Here is a 24,614-nt window from a genome sequence, read left to right on the forward strand (position 1 = left end):
TTGATTATTGTAGCCATATATTAAGTCTTAACATTGGATATAATAATCCACCCTACTTTATTCACTTTCAAAATTATTTTACTTAGTCCATGGCCTGTGCCTTGAGATATAAATTTTAAAATAAATGTTACTATATCTGCAAAAAAATTTTTTTGGAATTTTGATATGAATTGAATTGCACCTGTTGATGAAGTTGGAGAGAATTGACATCTTTATTATGTTAAATCTTTCTATCCATTACAAAGTCATCTCTCCATTTATTTAAAGGTCCTTTGCATTTGTTCCTTTGGGTTCTGTCATTTTTGGCATAGAGGACCTATGTGTACATTGTTAGATTTGTACCTAATTATTTCTCTCTTTTCTGAAATAATTGTAAATAGTCTTGTATTCTTAATTGTGTTTTCCACATATTCATTGCTAGCATATAAAAATATGATTGATTTTTGTGTGTTGGTCTTGTATCCTATGATCTTGCTAAACTTATACATTAGTTCTGGGAGTTTTTAAAAGATTGCCTGGAATCTTCTATGTATACAATTATGTCATTTGAAATAGAAACAGTTAAATTTTTTCTATTCAAACTGGCTATAGTTTGAATGCATCCCCCAAAGTTTTTGTATTGGAAACTTAATCCCCAATGCAACAGTGCTAAGAAGTGGAACCTTTAAAAGGTGATTAGGTCACGAGGGCTCTGAATGGATTAATGATGTATTGCGGAAGTGACTTAATTATCTCAGGAGTGGGCTCTGGATAAAAAGGATGAGTTTGGCTCCCTCATATCATCCTTCCCCCATCCCTCTCTCTCTTTCTATCTTGTACCCTTACGCTTTTGCCTTCTGCCATGGGATGATGCAGCAAGAAGGCCCTCACCAGATGTGGGCCCCTACACCTTGAACTTCTGAGCCTACAAAACTGTAAGAAATAAACAATTTTCTTAATAAATTATCCAGTCTGTGGCATTCTGTTATAGCAACACAAAATTAACTAACACAAATTTCAGTGTCTTTATTTCCACTGTGTGCCTTATTGCACCAGTGAGAACTTCCAGACTATATGGAATGAGAGTGATGGTAGCAAACATCTTTGCCTGGTCCTGATCTTAGGGGGAACTAATTCAGATTCTCACCATTAAGTATAATGCTAGCTTTTGTGTTTTTTGTAAATGATCTTTATCAATTTGAGGATATTTCCCTCTATTTTTTATTTTTAGAGAGGCTCTTTAGAATTATAAATAGATGCTGAATTTTGTCATAGATTTGATCTTCGTCAACTGATATGATCATGTGATTAGCCTGTTAATATGGTAGATTATATTGACTTATTTTCAAATATTTAAAAGCATTGCATACCTGGAATAAATCCCACTTGGCTATGGAGCATAATTCTTTTTTACATATTGCTGGATTCAAGTTGCTAATATTTTGTTTAGAAACGTTATGTCTAAGTTCATGTGAGATATTGATCTATAGCTTTTTCTCTTGTACTGTCTTTGGTTATAATATAAAGGTAATTTTGGCCTCATGTAATGACTTGGAAAGATGCTGTAAAGAATTTCTATTTTTTGGAAGATGCTACATAGAATCAGTGTAAGCCTTCTTTAGATGTTTGGGAGAACTCTAAATATTGGAGTGACTTGGATCTTGGTCATAAAACCTTGATTCTTTTCTGTCTACATTCTGTCCTTAGGAAATTTAATTTTAGTCTATTTTAAAATATGCTTCACCTGCCAATAAATCCAAAATTTATATCCCCAGCTCCATTCCATTGCACTTAGTATACATCAAACTTTCCCAACCATAGAGTATCAAATTCCTCACTGGCCTCATTTCTAGTTCTTAAGCTAGGTCCCTGTTTGTCTGTAGGGTTGCATAACGAATGACCACAGGCTGAGCGGCTGAAACACCAGAAATTTATTTTCTCACAGTTCTGAGAAAGGCTAGAAGTCCAAGATCAGGATGCCAGCAGGGCTGGTTTTTGGTTCCAGTGAGATCTTCTTTCCTGCTTTACATATGGCCTCCTTCTCACTGTGTCCTCACATGGTCTTTTCTCTGTGCATGGAGAGAGACAGAGAGAGAGAGAGAGAGAGAGATCTGGTGTGTCTTCTTATAAGAGCACCCATTATATCAGATTAGTGCCCTGCTCTTAGTCTTCATTTAATCTTAATTACTTCCTTAAAGGCCATATCTCTAATGCAGTAACAGTGGGGATGAGGGCTTCAACATACACATTTTTAAGAAACACAGTTCAGTCCCTAGCAGGACCTAATCTTACTTCCTAGAGTCTACACACTTTGATTTTCTTCTCTAAATCAAGGACACCCAGCTCATTCTTATCTTAGGAATAGGATTTTGTGATTACAATTCCTGAAGTAGTCTTTCCCTGAATCAACATGTTTGGATCATTTTTATTTATTATATCTCAGCTCAAACGCAATCTCTGTAGTGAGTGTCGTGCTCTGACAGCTCAAGCCAAAGTTTTCTCTACATCTTGGTCATTGTTTTCTATCCCATTGCCTTGTTTAATTTTCCTTATATAACTTACTGCTATCTAAATTATCTTTTTATTGGTTTACATTCTTTGTGCCTCTGTCTCCTGCACTAAAATATAAGCTTCATGATGACAAGAACTGTTTCTTTGGTTCACCTCTACATTCTGCGTCCCTTGTCCTGTTTCTGGTACACAGTAAAGGATAAAAAATATTTGATAAAGTTTGAATGAGTGGGTTTGGTTTAGTCAATGCAGGCAGATTGCATGAGACCTATTCAATATATGGGTTTCACTGTGCTTCATGGTCTTATGAAGTCCTGAGAAATGAGCCATGAATAAGAACCTCTGGCTTGTATTTGTATTTTCAAAAAGATTAGTGAAAATAACTTTATAATTTGTTGATTACAGAAAATACATTTAAAGACTTTAATTTCCTATTTCCTAGGGTTCGGGGGGGGAAAAATCATAGCAATACTAACCATCTTAATTTCCTCTAGTTTCCCAAATCAGAAATGAGGACAAATAGCACAACTTCATTCTTTGGATTCTTCCTTTCTAATTTATCATCCAGAAAGTGCAAAGGACAATGGGTATTCATCTCCATGTATATAATCTAAACAGTGCATGTGAAAGGAGAAGAGAAGAAAAATATATACATATACCACATTAGTTGCAAAAAGGAATCGTATTCCTTACCCACAGAGTGTCCTCCGTTGTGAATTTTATGATTAATCATCCATGCACCTGAAAGTAATTGGCCTTGTTAGTACTTTACTTATATTTGGCTTCCCTTTACCGGCAAGATAGTTGGTAATAGATGAAATTTGTTCTAAGTGAGGTGATACGGCTTCAATCTTTGAATAAAATCGGGATTCATAGGAAATTTACATTTGCATCTTTCAGAGTTATGAAATATTCAGGGGCTTGTAAAGAGTACAGAATTCCATTTAGATTGAAGTCAAAACATAGTTTATTTTTCTTATGCTCCATAAGAGATTTAAACCTTTAAGAGATTATCTACGTGAGAAGCTTTGCTAAAAAATTCAATGCTTTCTTGAAAACACATGATCAGAAATGCTGAGGAAAGATACAAAAACTTTGCTGGGTGTTCATTTTCAGGTTATTAAACTCTTAAATCATGTATTTTTAAATGATTTATATTTGTGGAAATTTCAGTAATAAAATAAAATTCAGAAACATCTGCTTCAACAAGCACATTCTCCGGAATTCAGAAAGCTGAAATAATTTGTGAGCCAAAGTCTATGTTCACATATTTTCTATTTCAAATGTAAATTAAATATAACACTTGGGAGATTATGAAGAATGTAATTTGGCCCAGAGAAAGTGGCTGCCTCAATTGAACATTCTTTCTTAGACTGAAGCTGCGTCCATGTTCCTCGGTAGGCACCAGGAACAACATAGGTCACTGTGTGATTTCCCAAAACCAGGAGATCTTTTGCATGGCATGCTCCCCCAAAGTGAATAATGTCTAGCTTCCAGAGCTAGATTTTTTGAGGACAATTTTTTTGTAACACATCATAAAAATGCAACCCCATCTTATTACTTACCTTAAGTACATTTCTTGTCAGATTCATGGGTTTGTTTCCGCATATTGCTTTCCTAACTACTTCTCCGGGTGAGGGGTGAGCCCTCTCCTCATGATCAATATATCTATATCATGGAAGGAAGAAAAAGGTGCTGGAAGAAGAAGATGGAAAACCCAACCTGATGAGACAGTTGTTGGCTAGCTCTTGAAGACAGCTGTACATAAGACTGTATTACCAGCAAATATATTTTAAAATAGTGACATGATGACACATGAAGCTGGCCCAGCAAAATACTGTTCCTGAACTAAGATCCGAGATCCCGTGAATGATGTAGTAAAGGCAAGAAATCGTTTCTATCAATAATGAACAGACAGCCAACACATTAAAATAGGTTTTCAAAATATAACAGACATACAGGGTATGTTGTAATAGTTATAAAATAGAAAAAAAAATTACGTTTAAGCCAATCTTCAGTTTCTTTTAGTAGACTAATCAAAGAGATTAGAGAATTGCATATGAATGACAAAAACTATCCATAAGAGAATGTAAATATATATATATATATATATCCATATATCCTAGATAACTAATATATTAAGCCTTAGAAGTAGTAAAGTATTATTATTTTGCAAGATTTACAGTAATGATTCTGATCCAAGGACTATATCCCCCCCAGGGACCATTTGACAATGTCTGGAGACATTTTTGGTTGTCACGATTGAGGTGGGGCTTGGAGAAGCTACTGGCATCCAGTCAATAGAGGCCAAGGACACCACTAAACATTCTGCAATGCACAGACCACTCCCTCACCCACATAAAGAATATTCTGGCTCAGAATGGCAATAAAGTTAAGACTGAAAAAATCTGATGTAGATGTATCACTTGGGCAGACATACAAATGAACTTTTAAGAAGTCTTAAGTCTATGGCTGAGTTTATTTAGGGAGAAATATCAGATACCTGCAGCTAAATAAAGAACACTCTTTCCACCTCAGTTCTCCAAAAAATCAATCAATACATTCATGTTCCCACTGCCACATCATAAAAGATATATTTGTTTATTGAATTTCCTAGATGAGGGAGAATAAGAAAATTTTAAGTTATCTCAATAATTTCCAGAGGACCTCAGCAACTAGGACATTATACCTCTCATCTGAGGAAGAAAAATGGCAAACATTTCAGGATTTTTCATTTTTTTTTTCTTTTTGGCAAAAACGGAAAGGCTACAAATGCATTCACTTTCGAACTGAGATGTAAGGGCATTTTATGAGTCTTTTGACTGCCTCTCCAAGTTTTTCAGGAGTTGCTACATTGAAAGGCTATAAACTTAGTTGGAATAAAATAGACATTATTTTTAATTGTTTCTTCTCAGCCTTATCACATATATGTACAAAAAAAAAGCATGGCATGGAAAATCATTATTTACAGTTCTGAACAGCTTTCATACTGTCATCATTCCATAATGTAAGGTGTTTCTGCATTGAAAGAAAATATACTGGGGCAGCAGTGTGAGGGAAGAAAAGCTAAAAACTACGAGGTGTTCTTGAAACCTTGTACAGATACTTAAACAAATAATCTATCTCTTTTGTAACTTCCCTGATTCCAGGTATCATTATCCATGTGCAAGACTAGGCCAGAAGAACTTGTCTCCAAGTTTGAAGGTCAGTGTTAACCTGACTACATCCAGGCTCTCTGAACATTGAGGCTGCCTAAAGAATAGTTCCAGGAACCAATCTGATTTGCTTCTCCAATATTAAAATTTGGATTTTTTTAACTGAACATGCCAATTCCTTAAAAAAATAGCATAAAAAAGAAAACCAAGGCTTCTTGAACTAAATATCTGGAGATGCTGAACATGCCCATCAATGAGTTGGGCCAAATACCTCTGAGCTTGAAGCTTTGTAAATAGATAATTATTTTAGCTGGGGCTGATTCTTTTTGTCTATCTGTTCCCCTTGTTCCATCTAAACTTTTGGCAATCTAAATGTATATTTTGCAGGTTAGTTCACTTGATAATAATGATTGCACTATACTTCTTATTTGATTGATTGGCTCAGGACTTGAAGAAACTATGAATATTCCATTTTCAGTCACTATAGTCACAGTACATATTATCAGGGTAAAATTCAACTGTAAATACAATCTTAGAAGTTTTACTGTTGTAAAAGATTGGGAATTTAAGGAATGCATGATCTGAAACTATGAGCCGTGGTACTATGTCTTGTTTTCATATACAAATTAAAACAAAGCAAACCAAAAACTGCAAGAAGAAAATAATATGATATAAATAAATTTAGTAAACCAAGTAAACAAGTAATTTTCTAATTTCTGGCATTGTCACTTCTCTCTTTACCTTGTTTATTACTAAAAATGATACTAATACTGTATCTTAGAATATGTGAAACTTGTTTTATAATTATTGGTTTCTTTTCATTCAGACTTCAAACCAGGGCACCAAACAAGACCTTCAAGGTTCAGAACAAAGTCAGTGTTGACTGACTTTGAAAGACATATAAAATTTGAAGGACAATAAAATTGAAAGACAATAACATTTTTTCATTACTGAAATACGAAGAAATATAAAACTGAACATTCATGTTAGAAATGTTTAATCACAAAAAGATAATATTCACAGTTATTTCCATTAATTTATTTCTATGGAATCTTTGCTGTATAATTTGTATCTTGGTTACTGATTTTCATTTGACCGAAAAATAATTAGAATACATTTTAAAAACCACCCTTTGAGGTTCTTTCACATGAGAGGCAAATAATTTAATAATGACTTTCTAGCATAAGCTGCATGCCAAGATGTTTACTTGACCTGTTACCCCACATGGGACCTGTATAATCTCCCTCAAAAGTATGTCTTTGGTCTCAAGACACAGTCACAGGAGCACCAGGAGAATGTGTGGGAATGGTTCATGCTAACACACTTTCAGTCCTGGGAATGTGACCAAAATCACACACCATTAGCTGCTTGGGAGTCGCTGTCATCTGTCTGTAAGCATAACAGCAGATTCAATCTGATATTGAAACTCATGAGGCTGATAAAGCCCTTTTCTGCAGCAACATGCTAACTAGAAGAAAACAGATCAGGACTTGCGTGTAGCAACTTGAAAAGAGAAATAAAACATGTTGGGACACACTTGATTGTTTCAAAGGCTTTGAACAGAAGAATTCACCGACATATTGGGTTGTAGCAGGATTAATTGGTAAAGCTGCTGTAACAAAGCATACTTAGAAAAAAATGATGTGTGACAATCTCCCTCTCATTTTCCTGTTACATATTCATAAAAACAGAGGAAAGAGCGCAGGTGCCTCACGGTTCTAAGTGTCTTTGTTCACTTTGTGCTAAAAATGTATCAGGAGGGAAGGCATCCTTCATTTTCAGTTAGTTACAGCTCATTTTTATTTTTATTTTTCATAATGGACTTTTATTAATCATCTGCTATATTTTGAATAATTTATCTCACTAAATTCATCACATAAAGGAGGAAGCCACGGATCTGACAGCTTAGGGTGACAGGCTAAGCCTTGGGTTAGAATTGCATATGAGTATTTCTCTTTCCACTATTCCACAGCTACTTTCAAACAGGTTAAAATTTACCTTTCTAAGACCTTTGTCTTCTTCACAAAGGATAAAATTTTTCTGTATCATTGTGGAGCTTGTTTGTGCATGGAGAAAACTGTAACCTTCTGGTGAATTACATTAAGAAATTAAATATAAACCTAACTCATACAAACACCAACAGCAAGTGGAAGGCAACTAACCTTGGTGAGAGCCCTGCTAGATATTTTACAGCCCAACATCCCTTTAATTTCTGTCCTTGTTTCAGAAGTGAAAAAACCAGATGTTTGGGGCAATTCAGAAGTCTGTGGAAGTTGAAGGTGTTAATCAATGGTACTCGGGTCTGCTTTATTCCAAAGTCTCTTCTTTCCTTTCTACACCACAAATTCTCCTTTGTAAAACTAAAAGAGGGAAACACTAATTCCTGGATGCCTTGTTCTGGCGGAGGCACTAAATCACATCATAGAGCATCCAATTCCCTGGCGATCTCCTTGGACTTTAGAAGCCTGCTCTCCCTTTGTCCAATCCACAGCACTGTCCACACCATTGAAATCTTACAAATGTTTTTCCATTGGTGGATTTTGAGAATTTCAACATCTAAATTTTATCTAATTGTTGATAGGACTATAGTATGTGTTTACAAAAAAAAATTTATTTAAAAAAATTGAATTCCTTTGGGTTTATTCATTATATTCCTATAGATTTTTTTTTCTTCCTACCGAAACCCAGTAATAGAACCTAGTCTTTCTCTGGGAAGTCCCTATCATACATCTGGTACTTGTTCTTTAAAAAGGAACAACCATTAAGGGTGTAATAAGAATGGGACTAAATGTCCTCTATGAAAAGATTCTGGAGACAGTGTCATTGCTTTCTTAAAATATTCTCTTAACATTCCTTAGAAAATAATATTTTTTAAGGCAATAACACGCCATTTGAAGCAAAACTGTAGTAAAAAGCTTTTATTTTGTTATCTTCTTAAAGTGCAAGAAAGGTAAAGACAATTGTTAAAAACAGAGTCAAGCCTACCAATGCATAAAGCTATGGTTTGAAATTCTGATAAAAACAATTTTTGTCATGCTGGATAAGCAAACTTTAATCTCATAAGTGTTCTTGATCTGAGTCTAAATAAAAATAAAATGCTTCAGCAAAAGAAAACACCCAGCATTAATAGTTCTTCTGAAACATTTTTAATTTTTTCCATCAGGTTACTTCCAGGAAAAACTATTCAGGATTTCCAAGTAATGAAGAATCAAGCTAGGTAAGTCCTACTCACAGAATTTCAGGAAAACTACCAGAGGGAATAAAAAGTGCCCTTAAATTTCAAAGGCACAAGTTTTTCCCCACCAACTCTAGCACATTTCATGACCTTATAACCAAGGTCATGCAAATAGATGGTCTACCAGAACAGATTATCACAATGGCTTTGCAATGTTTCTAGCTTTTTATGGCAATCTTGGCCAAAGAAGGCTAGATGGCAATAAGAAAGACTAGAATTTTTGTATGGCTAATTTTCAATCATATCCCGACTCTGTTACCTTAACAAGCACAAATATCCACACAGTAAATTATCCATTTCACATTTATATTCCTCAGATAATTAAAGGCATTATTTTTACAAAGAGAAAAAAAGTTCCTCTTTGATTCTCTATTATAAGCTCAAATGTTGGGAATAAGCAAGAAGTTGGAAATGCCTATTCCAATAAGTGATGAAATTCTTTATCTAAAACTGCCTTTGTAGCCTTCCACCCATGCATGCAATTGACGTCATCATTGTCACAACTTAGCTGGATTATCCAATTTATTGCACATATATTCTACTTTATATGTAACTGCAAAGGACAATGTTTCTAAATTTGCTATCACTGCATGACAAGAACACCACTTCTTTCAAATTGAAATAACTTTTGACTCACATACCTGCAAGCATATCTGTCTATCTATCTGTCATCTATCTACCTACCTCCCTATATATCTATCTGTGTAGAAGTCATTTAAAATTTGTATCAATCCTATGAGAAAACACTATTATTTTCTGTATTAGTGAATGAAAAAATTGAGTCACAAAAGGTAAAGTAATTTGCTAAAGGTACTACAACTAATAAATGGTGAAGCTTGGATCAAAATTCTGTGATCTGACTACAAAAGTCGAAGTCTTTAACCACTTGTAATTTTGACTCTCTTTATGATATGTAGGTACTCTATTACAGCAATTAATGTATAAAGTAATTTTTAACTTCTGCACAGTGGTGCATCCCTTTATGAGGAGGATACATTCTGAGAAATGTATCATTAGGCGATGATGTTATCTAAACATCATAGTGTGTACTCACAAAAAAACCCAGACTGCATAGCCTACCACACCCCTAGACTATATGGTTTAGCCTACTGCTTCTAGGCTATAAACTTGCATAGCATGTTACTGTTCTTAAAACTGTAGGCAATTGTAACACTGTGGTAAGTATTCATGTATCTAAACATAGAAAAAGTACAGTAAAAATACACTATTGTAATCTTATGGGGTCACTGTTGTATATGCAGTTTATTGTTGATGAAACAAAATTGTGTGATACATAACTGTGTATGTTTATTTCCCTAATAGTTTGTAATCTCCTCAAAGAAAGAAACATTTTCATTTCTACATGACCAGCAGCTATCATAGGGGCTAGCACACAGGTAAAAGAGATTTTTTTAAATAACTATATAAATAGTCAACTAAACTAGTCACATTGAAGTCATTTTTGCTTCTCTGACAGCTCTGGATTTTCAAGATTGAAAAAAATACTATTTGTCAAAGCCAGCCTACCAAATCATTCTCCCAATGATCCTTATCTCCTAATATTGTATAGTCCTTCCACATACTGTATCACAGTTTGTGTGACCAACAGAATATGGCAGAATTGATGCCTGGTACTTCTGACATTAAGTTAGAAAAGGCTGAAGCTTCCCTCTTGGACCTCTCTCTCAGATTTCTCATCCTGGGAGAAACCAGCTGCCAGGTCTTGAGGAACACTCAAGCAGCACTGTGGGGAGACCCATGTGGTGAGGAACTGGAGTCTCTGGATAACACTCAGCAGAAACTGAGGCCTTCCAACAACCCCATGAGTGATACTGAAAGCTGATCTCCCAGCCCCAGTCAAGCCTTTGGATGACTGCAGCCCAGTAACAACTTGAATGCAACCTCACAAGAGACGTTGAGCTAGAAGCAGCCAGCTAATCCACTCTTGGATTCCTGACCCTCAGAAACTGATAATAATAAATGTTTGTTGTTTTAAGCTGCTAAGTTTTGTAGTAATTTGTTACAGAGCAATATGTAACTATCATACGTTAATATTAACAGTGAGATGGTGGCAAAATACCAACCCACAATGTGGAAGTGGCCTTAGAACTGAGCAATGGGCTTTGAGGAAAGTGTTAGTGACAGTCTGTAGTGCCTTGAACACATCGTCAATAGAAGCCTTGTGGTTTTTCCTAAAGCTACAGGTGAGGGCTCACAGGTAAAGGAAGTAAATGTTGGAAACTAGAGAAAGAGGGAATTCATTATGTTGTAGTAAAAATATTAGTAATTCTTTTGCCTGAAGTTATGTGGGAAGTAGAAAAAGTACTCAATGAACTGAGTGATCAATAAAGATATATAGATATCAATAAAAATAGATAGATATCATTTCAGCAAGTGATAGTTATATTAATTATTGTTGTAACATAGTAAAAGAAATCTTTAACAGGAAGACAAAAGGGCCACTTCTGTGGTAGATTTTGATACTCTTCAAAATATTTACTGCCTCACATTGAGATGTCCTTCTCTCTTGAGGAAGAGTTTTACACCTTCATCCTGTTGAACTCTGACATGTATATGTGACTTGCCTTAGCCAATGAAATATGAGCGTGGTAGTGGCAAACACAAGTTTTAAGAGCTAGAACATGCTTCACTATGTTTATTTTCCCTATGGTGAAATAAATAGATAAGATTTACTCCATTAGTCTGGGTCCTGAAATGAAGAGTTCTAAAACCAGTCAGCAATGGGGATGTAGCATAAGCAAGAAATACATGTTTGTGGTTATAAGCCACTGTCATTTGCTTCCTAACCTGGTGTCTCCTGACTGGTTCAATTTCAGACAAGAGGTAGAATTGAGGATCAGGAGTACTTTGACTCATGGACCATTGGAAGAAGACACTACAGATAGATAATATTGCAGAGACAGGGGCATCAAGGTGTATGAAATCATGAGAGGATTCTGGATGTTTAAAATGTAATGCAGAAATTAGAGCAGATGCTCTAACCCAGCTGCCACAAATTAGAAATCAATGCTTATAGTTGTATGATACGATACTCAGATCTTATTGTTTTCTGGCAAAACTTGATTGATACACCACTTGATACGGTTTGGCTGTGTCTCCACCCAAAATCTCATCTTGAATTGTAATCCCCATAATCCCCACGTATCAAGGGAAAGACCAGGTGGAGGTAATTGAATCATGGGGTTAGTTTCCCCCATGCTGTTCTCATGATGGTGAGTTCTCACATGATCTGATGGTTTTATAAGGGGCTCTTCCACCTTTGCTCAGCACTTCTCCTTCCTTCCGCTTTGTAAAGAAGGTGCTTTGCTTCCTCTTCACATTCCACCATGATTGTAAGTTTTCTGAGGCCTTCCAGCCATGCTATGAGTCAATTAAACCTCTTTTCCTATGTAAATTATCCAGTCTTAGGCAGTTTTTTATAGCAGTATGAAAACAAACTAATACACCACTGAACTCTAATTCCTAAAAATCTGAAATGTCAATAACCTAATACCCCCAACTCTATGTTCATTTTAAAATAGTTGACCACAAGGTTCCAGACAAAATTCACAGTCTTTTAAGTAATAAAGAATTAACAGAAGAAAATTCTCAAATATTATATTTAATAAGTTTTTATTTGGGGGGTTACTTTTTAGTCATTTTTCCATGTATAAGTTAGTTTGACCGGGTCACCTATTCCACCTCAAGAAAATTTGCCCACCTATTATGATAAGGAGTCACTGAATTATGAGGAATAGAATAATATGCCCCAATTTTACATTACAGAGTTAACAATGACAGTATTTTAGAAGATGAAGGTTAAGTCCATGAAAGCACAGGGAAGGAGATCATTGGGATAGTTTAAGGGAGATATGTGGCATTCATAACCCAAGAAACTAGAGAAGTAGGAAGAGACATTAAAGAAAAAAGAAGCGGGAGAATTTAGTCATTGGATAGAAGCGTTTATGACAGCATTGTAGGAACATGAAGTACAATATGTATCACTTGTGTAAGATTAAATTGTTATTCAGGAATGGTCACTCCATTCTTTCTCATCTCTCAGAGAGGAATGGGCATTAACAACACTTGGGCATGTAACTTACAATAATGGGGTGGGAATGGCCTACATTCCAGGCCTAGGCCTTAAGTAGTATAATTTTTTTTTTCTCTCATCGTATTTGGGACCTTTCATCCCACATCATGAGAACATTCCCCATCCAGTCTACTAGTCTCAAAAGCTGAGAACACTTGGAGCAAAACTGATCTGAATATGTGGCTAGAACCGAAGACCAGCTGATCTCCGCCAAGATGTACCCTTCCCACCCAGCTGCCATAACTCAGAAATCAATGCTTATAGTTGTATGACACTCACATCTTAATGTTTTCTAGCAACAATTTGATTGATACACTACTGAACTCAAATTTTTAAAAATCAGAAATATCAATGACCTACTACCCCCAAGTCTATGTTCATTTTAAAATAGTTGACCACAAGGTTCCAGACAAAATTCACCATCTTTTAAGTAATAAAGAGTTAACGGAAGAAAATCCTCCAATATTGCATTTAAAATGTTTTTATTTTGGGGTTTATTTTTAGTTGTTTATCCACGTGTAACTATGAAGAAAGACACGTAGTTGCACCTGTTCAGATTTCACCTCAAATCTGAGAATATGGATTTTAAAAACTAAGTTATCATGAGAAGCAACAGCATAAAGCCATATGAGAAATACATATGTAAATGATAGTTTTACTTAGTCTTTAAGAAACAAACTTACGTGAATCAATTATATATTTCTGGGATATGGTCAAGGTTCTTGTCCAAAACCCACTAAAGGAAGCACTTTTAAATTTTCAACCCTTACATCATTTTTTAAAGTTCTCTTTGGCTCCCTTATTGGTTTGAAATAAGGCACATAATGTTTTCATCTTTATTAGTCCAAATAAGAGCAAATAAAAGAGTGATAATATATAGGGAGAGAGTTTATTTGCAAACTTTCAAAAGTCATTTACTTTAATACCCAATTCATTTGCAGATTATAGTCTAGATAATAAGAGCACATCAAAAACTGTAATAAAAATTATCGAACGGTTTGCAAGACATATTCTCTTGTTTGAATTAAGCCTACTTCAGGGGGTTGTGATTTTTCCCTTTTTATCTAAATGCTCATAAACTGGATAATAGCCCTGGTTTGTTTCTGAAATATTTTATTTGGGATTTGTACCTTGACAGAAATGGACTACAAAGAAAGCAAAGTGAACTGCTGTAACACATGTCTAAAACCTATGCCAATGATACCCAGGTGATGCAAAGGTTATTAGAACATGCCAATTGATTGGAATGAGCGTTGAATTGATTGGTTAACACAGTATCCTGGGAAAACAATTTTGTCTGTGATATATGAGGAAGCCTCAATTTGGTGCAACCTCCTGTTTAGATGTCCTACATGTTTGTGGGTTGGTGTCACCAATATATTGTCCCCTTACTGTTCAGCTTTTTTAGTTTGCTTTTAATTATGGAAGTAATATAACAGCATTATTGGAAGATTACAAATAATGTAAAAGAGATTTTAAATCATTTTAACATCATTCCTATTTTCATTTTTGTGTGTCCTTTTCAGTCTTTTAATAGAGCTTTTTAATTAATTACTAAGTGCCAGGCAATGCTTTAGCACATGTAAGTCTCATGAAAACAGCAGAAAGTATTATCTTCTTTTTAGAGAGATAAGTTAGAGACTTTAAATAATGTCCTTAAGTTTACCGAGCTACCAAGTTCCAGGGCTGTGATAGACAACTAGTTGTTTGATTTCCTGACCCAAATCTCTTAAATATGTACCTTACGTAGTTATAAACATAGTGTAAATACAATTTTATGTCCTATTTTTCCAACTCAATGTTATATTTTCCTGCACAAGAACATAGCTTGTTATTTTAGCAGGTTGGTTTTCTTTAATTTAGATATGCCCTTTCTTAACTATTCTCCTATTATGAGATATTGGATTACTTTCAAATTCCCATTTTCAAATTTTATAGTTTTCAAATTAACACTGTAATTACTGTCTTAATGCACCGAGCTTTTACATAATCTAGTTGTTTGTGTTTTCTTCCCCTAGAGGCTAAAAGGTTTGGAAATTCTGAAGATTTTTTAAAATGTGTACCATCTAAATGGGACTTTTCCATTGTCTCAGTTTGGGCTAGGATTTCAAAGCTCAAAAGTGTATGTGACAATTACTGTACCTTCTGAAGAGAGATGCCTGATCTTTTAAATGTGAGCTGCAAAAGGGCTTTCCCGAAACAGATTCAGCTGCACCTACCTTCCCTTACACAACGAAAGGTAAGCATTCATTAGCGGAATTGATCAATTATTTTTTGGAACAATTGTCAGCATTATTCAGCATTTCTCTTTCCTTCCTTCATACTTTCTTAACTAACCTCAGGCCAAGTGAGGGAATTTAGATGTTGATATGTGAGGGATTTGGAAAACAAAGAGGCCAGCTCTTGCCTACAAAATTTAAAGACAGGAGATTGGCTGGAAATAGTCCTGATGGCTGAACACGGAGAAAAAGTGGAGGCAGTGTGGACCCTACAGAGGGTAGCGAGGCATGAATTACCTGGAAAGGATCCCAACATGTGGCTTACCTGCAAGGGCTAACAGACAACAGCACTAAGAGGCTATAGGAAGATTACCCAAGAAGCAGGGGTTCAGGTAGATGTCATTCATAGCCAGCTAGTTGGGGCACTGCCAGAGACAGTGAATAATATAGTAGATTGTTTTCACTGGCTTTTTCGAAGAACCTACAAAATATCCTCAGTAGGAAGACAGCATTTAGGTATCTGTCTGGTTCCAGATTACAACTGTGTTGATCGACAAATAACTTTTCAACCCTGGTTTCTCTTATCTACCCAACATCACCAAGACGGGGTCAAGAAATAACATCTTGAGTAAGGGAAGATGAAAGAATAAAGTGTAAAAATAATGAAGTATCTACTTTCCTTACTGTAATTTTCCAAGTCCCACATCAGGGGTCCAGGGGAGAAGCTTAAAAGAGGATGAGACAATAAAAGATTTTGTGGTTTTGTTTTGTTTCTTAAGTTTGACTAGGCTTTTGTACATCAGCTGTACTGGTAACCTAACGATTAATTTATCAGAGGTTTTTGTCCAGGGGCAAGGATGGAAAATTCAACACGAAATTTAACAGGCTGTTGCAGAAGAAAAATACAATCATTTCACAATTTCACCCACTAAATTCAGCTTATTCAATCAACAAATACACACATTTTCAAGTTGCATCCTAAAATAGTTTTATCAATTTATAATATCATTATCAATGAAGGATAATCAGTCCGATGATTTCTTGCTAGCTTTAAACATTCTCTTTCTGTGTTTACCTTAATTTAACATGTGAAATAGGATCTTAATTTATGGTACTTTCTTATTATTAGCATAATTAAACAGTTTCCATTAGTATATCTGCTATCTTTATTTGCTCATTTATACATTTACTATAACATCGACCAATAAATTATTGTTAATTATGCTAATTATTTTCTTATAAATTTGCATGAGGCATTAAGAGATGAACTCAATCCCCTATTTAATGTAACTATCAGTGTAATATGTGGTTTGCCTTTCAACAGAAAATAATGTTTTTATATTAGAAATTTTTTAGTGTATTGAAATTTCAACTGTCAATTTTTTCTTTAATTTCAACTCTTAGGAAAGAAATGTCTATTTGTTTCTCTATTCTTTTGTCATGAGATTTCTAATGTTTAAATGTTTTATTTATTTTCCATCTAAAATTTATTTGTATAAAGCTCAGAATCCGATCAGCATGAGTTGAGTATAACAAATTGGCTGGAAAAAGCCTGTTGTTTGTAGGATATTTCACTTTTCATCAATATTCATATTCTATTAATATTTTAAAGCCCAATTAAGGCTGAAGTGACTTTTAGCAATAGATTTTCTTTCCAAAAAAGAAAAAAAAATCCAAACAATTTCTCCCTTTATAAGTATAGAACTGCCTAAACTCAGTCTCTCTTTTTCTGCCACATCCACCCTCTTCCTCCCACCTCCACCACCATTAGATTTTACAAACCATCCATTGTCAGGGACGCAAACCCCTCTACCGTTTGTTAATGTCCAAGAAAGGCCATCACCTCTGAATCATTTTTTCCCCACACATAAATCCTTGGGCCAACAAAGAAAAGTGGTATTTTTCCATTTCCATAATTCCTGTTATTTTAAGTCTATCCCTTAACCAAAGTGGCTTTTTGTTTTTTTTTCCTTGATAACTCACAGGTTCAAATGTAAAAATTTATTATTACAAGGAACAATTATGAGGTTCAAAGCATACTGTGTGCATTCCATGCTCCTAGCTTCTGGTACTGATATACGGAATAAAATATTTGTGGTTGTCTACTTGCATGAAGTGGATGGGATCCAACCGCTGGTGGTGAGAGGCTTAATGAATGTCTGCCTTCGTCAGACCCAACACAGATCTAGCATCATGGGAGGTTGCCCAAGTGCCATACTGCAGGCATCTCAAAAACAAACTTTTGACCATTTAACTTATTCTTTCCAGTTACTCTTCAACGTCAACAATAACAACCACCAAAGAGGAAAAAATGGCTTTGCTTCTTTTCTTACTTTAAAAATTGTTCTGGATTTTAAGATTTCAAGATCTCTTCCCCAAAACATTGAATTAGACAAACCACTGACCTTTTTGAACACCTTTGGGTTTTGCTTCTTCAGGGCAGCATGTTCAGCACTTTTTTTTTTTTTTTTTTTTTGAGAGGAAGTCTCACTCTTGTTTCCCAGGCTGGAGTACAATGGCGCGATCTCGGCTCACTGCAACCTCCACCTCCCAGGTTCAAGCAATTCTCCTGCCTCAGCCTCCCGAGTAGCTGGGATTACAGGCGCCTGCCATCATGCCTGTCTAAATTTTGTATTTTTTAGTAGAGACAGGGTTTCACCATGTTGGCCAGGCTGGTCTCGAACTCCTGACCTCAGGTCACCGCCCGCCTCGGCCTCCCAAAGTGCTGAGATTACAGAGGTGAGCCACTGCACCCAGCCATGTTCAGCATTTTGATAACTCCCTGCTCATAAAGTCTTCCTTATTTGATGAGATACTTCATTTACATAGTAAAACCAAACAAAAACAAAAACAAACCACAGCATTCTTAACAGTTGCTATTTTCTTGCTGTCTCTGTTTTCTTTTTTTTTTTTAAATAAGACTAGGACATAGTAGTTCCCTCTTCTGTGCTCCTATATAATGTTTATAACTGCAAAAAAAAAAAAAAAAGTGTTTTAGTTACTTGTGTGTATGTTTGCCTCTTCTGGAATACTGAGAGCTTTTTGAGGTTGCAGATATATCCTGTGCTTTTTATTTGCATAGTACATAACGTAAAGTCCAATACGTAATAGGTAGCCAATAATGAGCTTAAGTAAATGAATTGCCTCTGATTAGTGTATGATAGTTGGAATGCCTCAAGATTTTTAAATCGTCTGCACATTGATATCATACAGATCTTTTGCTGTTAAATGTCCAATAACTATCAATAACAGTTCATAATGCTCTAAGCAATACTGTCTAACAATATAGCTGAATTTGGCATACCCATATACTTAGTGTTGTGCTTTTTGGTGTGACAGAGACTGCACATATGCCCTAAAATCCATTGCCATTTCCCACTGGGTACACACTCACACACACACACACACACACACACAAATACATTTTCTATCACACTTTGCAATTAAATATGGCCATATGACTTAATTGTGACCAACAGAATGTGGGCAGAAAAGATGTTAATCAATTTCAGGCCCATTTTATCACAATATCCCACAAGTGATCCTTGTTGTTTTTTTCCTTTTGTCCCTGAAAAGGGAAAGATCTGAGAATCTATAATGCAGCCTTAGGATAAAGATCAGATTAAGGAAATAAGTATTCACAAATATTATTTCAGATAGCCTCATGGAGGCTGATAGATGAGGCTGGAACAATGAAGGTCCAGGCCATGTTGTTTCATGGCAAAACATATGGTAAAACCACTTCATACATTAAATAGAAAGGCACAACACACCTCATAAGCCTATAAGCTTGTAGTTTTGGGATGTGAGGACAAGAGATTGATATGAGAGTAACAGTGCCTATTTGCTACTATTGGCTTTTCTTAGCAATATATTACAAGAAAGACATGAGTACAGACAAAAACAGACTTATTTTGAAGCAGAAATTGAAGGGGATATGTATCCAGAGATCAATAACTTTTAGAGTTAATAAACCTGAGTGCTTCTGCAATCTAATTAAGATAAATTGAAAAAGGCTCTGAATGACAACAATCAAATAAAATTATTGGTAAAAAACAGACAATTTAATATAAAGATTCGACTAAGGAAACAGTATTCAAAAATATTATTTCAGATAGCTTCAGGGAGGTTGGGAGTGGCTTAGAAGGGTGTAGGTGAGGAAGCAAAAAATAAATCAGTCATGAGAATTATCACAAGGAGAAAACTTCAAATGTAGTTATTGGCACATGGAATTGACTAGAAACAAGACAATTTAAATGTCTGTTAGTTTGGGGAAAATTGTTTCCCTAAGGATTCTATGAGCATGGACTAAAAGTATTGACTTCTTAAGCTTTAAGATTAGTGCTGGGTTCCCCAACTTTTATCAGCACCAAACAATCTCCAACTCCCACTTCCTGAAGGTCATGGGAAAGATAGATAAAGAAGAGTCTCTCAGAGGCTGGAATCAGTAACCATGGAGAACAGTGAAGAAAGGAGATTCTAGGGAGCATAATTTAGGAATAATGAAAGATTTTTTCCCAGCCAAATAATAGGACCCTTAATATGTGCCTAGCATGATTTCAAAATTGCTATGGTTCAGTAACAGCTGCATGCCTCTCATTTTTTTCCTTTACCAAACAGATATCTAAAATGTTTTCCTGTATCTAGGTATTGTCCCTGCATGGTATATGTATGCATGTGTGTTTGTGTTTGTGTGTGTGTGTGTGTGTGTGTAAATATCTATCATTTGTAGGTTCAAAGAAGCCACTTCAATTCTGGTCTAGAGAGATGAGCATCACTCAGGGATGCTGGACTTCAAGTTTTGTGCAATGACTTGTTGGGGCCTTTAGTTTTCCACCTTCAGAAAGGACACTTGTGTTCCATGTGTGGCAGGAAAAATGGAATAGATGTTTGGTGAACAAATGGACAGAATTGGCACAGACTGACTGGCTCTTCATCAAATGTATTTTCTTCATGTCCCAAGCACATAGATAGACTATATTTCCCAACTTCCACTGTACTTAGGTATAGCCACATAACTGAGTATTGTCAATGAAAATAAAGGTAGAAATAATTTTCACTGCCTCCAAGCCTGGTGCATAAAACCACACACACAAAAGCCTCTCTCTATTTCTTCATGTATTAACCAAACAGGGAAGGCTTTCAAGCTCAGTAGGAAGGCAGATGCAGAAGATGAAAGGAGCCTGAGTACCTGAATAGTCACTTAGAGGATTGCTCTACCAGAAACTCCCAATGTGAATAAGAGATAAACTTATTATTTAGTTAAGCCATTGATATTTGTAGCTTTTGTCTTACACTCTGTGTTAAGCAGAATGATGACACACCCTCAAAGATGTCCATTTCCTCATCTTTGGAACTTGTAAATATATTAAGTTATATGGCTGAATGGGGGAAATTAAGGTTGTAATGGAATTTAGGTTGCTTGACAGCTGATCTTAGAAGAGAGGGGTTATCCTGGGTTATCCACATAGGCTCAATGTAATTACACGGTCCTTAAAAATGGAAGAAGGAGCAGCAGAAGAGATCACAGTGATGCCATATCAGGACTCAACTCACTGTTGCTGGCTCCAAAGATGGAAGATGGGGGATAAAAGCCAAGGAATGCAGGTAGCCTCTAGGATCTGGAAAAGACAAGGAAATAGATTCTCCCTTAGAGTCTCCAGAAGAGAAGGTAGCCCAGCCAACACCTTGATTTTGGTCCAATGAAAAACACTCCAGACATCTAACCTAAGAGCAAGAAGATAATAAATTTGTATTATTTAAGCCTCTAAGTTTGTGGTAATTTGCTACAGCAGCAATAGAAAACTAATACACAGCCATTAACATTATATTTATAAGTTTAAATTAAATGGCATTGTATAAATCCCTCATGCATCTCCTCCTTTCAGCCTATCAAAACATACTCTCAGATTGTTAGTTCATACTCTGTATAAATGCCTAAATAAGATAAAATTAATACCTCCCAAAGAGATTTGAACTTCAGGGGGAAATCAAGTATTATAGTTAATGCATAAATCTCTACCAGATGGAAATGCAGTCTGTCCTAGAGACTAGGAGAATTATTATTACAGCTGAATGGCAACATATAGTTATCTTAGTTTACCTTCCAATGTTTCAGAACCATGCTATCTCTGATTTTACATTACCATTTGTTAAAGAGTAAGGAAGATGGCTGGGCGCAGTGGCTCACGCTTGTAATCCCAGCACTTTGGGAGGCCGAGGCATGTGGATCACCTGAGGTTGGGAGTTTGAGACAAGCCTGACCAACATGGAGAAACCCCCGTCTCTACTTAAAAAAAAAAAAAAAAAAAAAATTAGCCAGGAGTGGTGGCACTTGCCTGTAATCCCGGCTACTCGGGAGGGTGAGGCAGGAGAATCACTTGAACCCAGGAGGCAGAGGTTGCAGTGAGCTGAGATGAGCCATTGCACTCCAGCCTCAGCCTGGGCAACAAGAGCGAGACTCCATCAAACAAACAAACAAACAAACAAAAAACCACCAAAAAACAGAATAAGGAAGCTACTAAAACTGGGGAATTGAGCTCTAGGATATCTAAGCTACAACAGAGATGAGTTATCTGAAAACAGAAAAAACACTTAACCACTCTAGCTTGTTTTCCTTTCTCCAAGATGAAAGGCATTAGAGTTATACTAACTGGCCTGGTAGGTCTCTCTCTGTTCTAAGCTGCTGTAAAGCAGATGAGTCTATATTTCTCTAATGGCTCCCACGCAAATTAGTTTATTAGCAAATATAAATTTTTACATGTTTGACTTTTTCCCACTCTAATTGTTCTTATGACTGATATCCAACTAAGAAGAAATGTGACAATAGTGGGTAGTGACAGAATGACCATTTAGGTATTAAAATTCTTTCTTCACTTAATTGTCACCTGGTTAGGAGAAGTGGGATAACTTTCTCTTCTGATGGAGGGAAAAATTGACCAAAGTATTGTAAAGAAAGTTTAATCAGCAGACAACAGACTTGGTTGGAATCATACACATGGTAGTAACAATCAAGCAAAGATGGAAGAAAGATAATAGACAGCATCCGGGAGATGGTACTGAAAAAGAAGTGGGACACAAAATCTCCATTAGCAGAGAGACAACAGTAGTCTTTTTGTGTGGTTTACTGTTATAAAATTCTGAATAGGAATTCTGTTTCACAGCTGTTAAAAGAGAATTGAAATACAACTGTGTCCAATAATTGAAAAGCAGCTGTTCATTCACCATGTCTAAAAACAATTGTATAGGAGAAATTGGCTTGGCAATATAGCAAAAAAAAAAAAAAAAAAAAGTGTAATTATTTTTAATTGCCAAAGTGGGGAAGCAATCCAACAGTGGAATAGGACATTGTATGACATCATGAAATCTACTTTTCTGAGAGCTGAAAAATGGTTAACATTTTCTCTGCCTGATGTGCTATCCGGAGGCAGGAAGGAGTCCTGGTTCATCCCTTATAGGCCCTTAGAGAGAGAATTGTGATGTGGGTTTCATTTTTTTGACTATTTTTCCTCCATATATGTACACACATTGTGCATATAACTGATATGTTTTCTTAAGACTTCCCTTTACAGTAAGTATTTCCTACTCTGCTGCAGACTAACAAAAACAGAAAACTAAAGGGAAATCAGTGTCAGTCCTGAATGTTGTGCCCTGCAGTAGGGATTCTGCATAAAACACAAAGAGAGGACACAAAATATGCCCACTTTTCAAGTCACATTTACAAAAGGCTTCTCTTTTATCATAATTCACTTGCCAAAAATATAATTGGACAGTCCTTTAGCATTCTGCAGTATTTCTCAGCACCAGCAACGAGACAGTAAGGAATTTTTCACCAAGAGCCATTAGTAAAGAGAGCTTGTAGCCTTCTATGAGGATCTGGTCACTCTGAATGGTCAAGTAATCGTGGGAAGTTTATTATCAATGCTCGGATAGCAACTCTTTCAACTATGTGATGACCTGCTTTTCTGCTTGCTTTCTATTAAAAAACTGTATTTGATTCTGTGCAAATTCATAAACCAAACACAAAATTCAGGGGTTAAAGAAAACAGTTCTGTAAACAGATGAGACAGACATGCTAATACATTGGAAACATGCTATTTAAATTCAGACTAGTTAAACAGGATGCCCTTTTGTCACTGACCAAATTGTTAAATTGGTGCCTTGGCAAGAGCCTTTTGTACTCGCCTGAAGATTCCCGGGATCCAAACCTCTGTGGTATTAAAACAAACAGAGTAAATATTTTCCTTGAAGTTTACATCCAAGATCTAAATATTTCCAAGCATGTCAAATTCACTTTTCTCCACTGCTCCCTGCAGGGTCCGTGTAGATTTCGGCTGCCAAAGAACCCAGTTGAACTTGCCTTGGGAGGGGCTCCATCCCTGAAGACAGGCAAAGCTCAGAGCCAGAAGCAGAGTGTTTTGCAGCTGTGCTGCTCTGCTTGGCAGAAGGAACTCACGCAGCAGCAGGTGTGCTATCTGCTGACTTCAACACACAGAGCGGGGGAAGGCTCTGTCCTTGCTGCTTGCTCCCTAAGCTTGAATATCTGCCATTCCCTTTTACCTATTTGCAGAGAAGTGCCAAGAACCTACCCTGGAAAACCTGCATTTCTCTTCATTAGTTTTAAGTGTGCAAGTCAGCTTTCTAGATACATAACTTCTAGCTACATAACTTAAGCTAGTTGCGTCTGCAAAATAAACTGATTCCTCTGCAGAATCTAGCAGAGAATATTAACAAACTGTGTTTCTCCTCTCTCTCCTTTGTTTCATATTGTTTTCCATCCAACATGCAGCTGAAGTTCTCTTAGAAAGAGACTACAAAGAATTACAATTGAGTACCACATCAATATTTTTTTTGGACCCTGTATCTTGGGGACTTACTCTGAAAGTGTCCCAGCATAATAGCAAAGACAATGCTCTGCTCTTTCTTTTTCTTTTTTCTTTTTTTTTTGGTAGTTACTGACAGTAAATTTTCAAACTGCCTTCTCAAATTCAGTGTAATTGAACTCAACCAGAAATAATGAATATAACTGTGGGTATCAATACCTTTGCCATTAAACTCAATGAGGTACTTCAAAGAACCTCATCCCACCTCTAAGAAATGCACTTACATTTACCTGGAGTTACCTAATATAAATGAGCCCGGTGCTGCACTGGCCAGGCCTTCCTTCACTGAAGAACTTGTTGCTCTTCAGCTGTTGGCAGATGCCCATAAGCTGGCTGCCCTTCCAAGGATTGCCTGTTACAGAGAGCCGCCTTGCCCAAGGACACACCCCTTTACAGGCAGCCCACATCCAAAAACTGATCAAGGAGGGAGTGTAAGGGCCTGTTCATTGCAAATCAACTTGAGAAAATGCTGAAGGGTCATTCTAGCTCTTGAAATCTCTATGAGAGTCACTGAAGCTGTGATGGGTCTCCATGGAAACT

At 36.1% G+C, this 24,614-nt stretch overlaps 1 protein-coding gene across 2 annotated transcripts; it reads right to left on the reverse strand.

The window, feature by feature from the left end:
- Positions 1-1,888: 1,888 nt before the first annotated feature.
- On the reverse strand, positions 1,889-23,616 carry LOC100591818. 2 transcript variants are annotated; one of them, XR_001114782.2, is made up of 5 exons: positions 23,486-23,616; positions 20,749-20,919; positions 4,056-4,185; positions 2,967-3,100; positions 1,889-2,048 (listed from the first exon to the last, which is right to left on the reverse strand). XR_001114782.2 is itself a non-coding variant. In XM_003276084.1 (5 exons), exons 1-4 carry the CDS (start codon positions 23,566-23,568, stop codon positions 2,981-2,983), a joined length of 477 nt encoding a protein of 158 aa, XP_003276132.1. In that variant the 5' UTR covers positions 23,569-23,610; the 3' UTR covers positions 1,889-2,048; positions 2,967-2,980. The 2 variants fall into 2 exon arrangements, 1 of the variants encoding a protein (XP_003276132.1); XM_003276084.1 differs by having other exon boundaries at positions 4,056-4,158; positions 23,486-23,610.
- Between the last annotated feature and the right edge of the window lie 998 nt (positions 23,617-24,614).

The sequence above is a fragment of the Nomascus leucogenys genome, chromosome 14 (assembly GCF_006542625.1).
Source record: "Nomascus leucogenys isolate Asia chromosome 14, Asia_NLE_v1, whole genome shotgun sequence".
Lineage (NCBI taxonomy): Eukaryota > Metazoa > Chordata > Mammalia > Primates > Hylobatidae > Nomascus > Nomascus leucogenys.

What these genes read in the sequence shown, in the direction of transcription:
- LOC100591818 (XM_003276084.1), bottom strand. Translation starts at nt 23,568, where the DNA reads ATGGAGCCCCTCCCAAGGCAAGTTCAACTGGGTTCTTTGGCAGCCGAA. An exon ending in CATCTTTGGAGCCAGCAACA is followed by an intron (nt 4,159 to 20,748) that starts GTGAGTTGAGTC and finishes TCCATGATATAG; the next exon opens with ATATATTGATCATGAGGAGA. An exon ending in TGACAAGAAATGTACTTAAG is followed by an intron (nt 3,101 to 4,055) that starts GTAAGTAATAAG and finishes TGCACTGTTTAG; the next exon opens with ATTATATACATGGAGATGAA.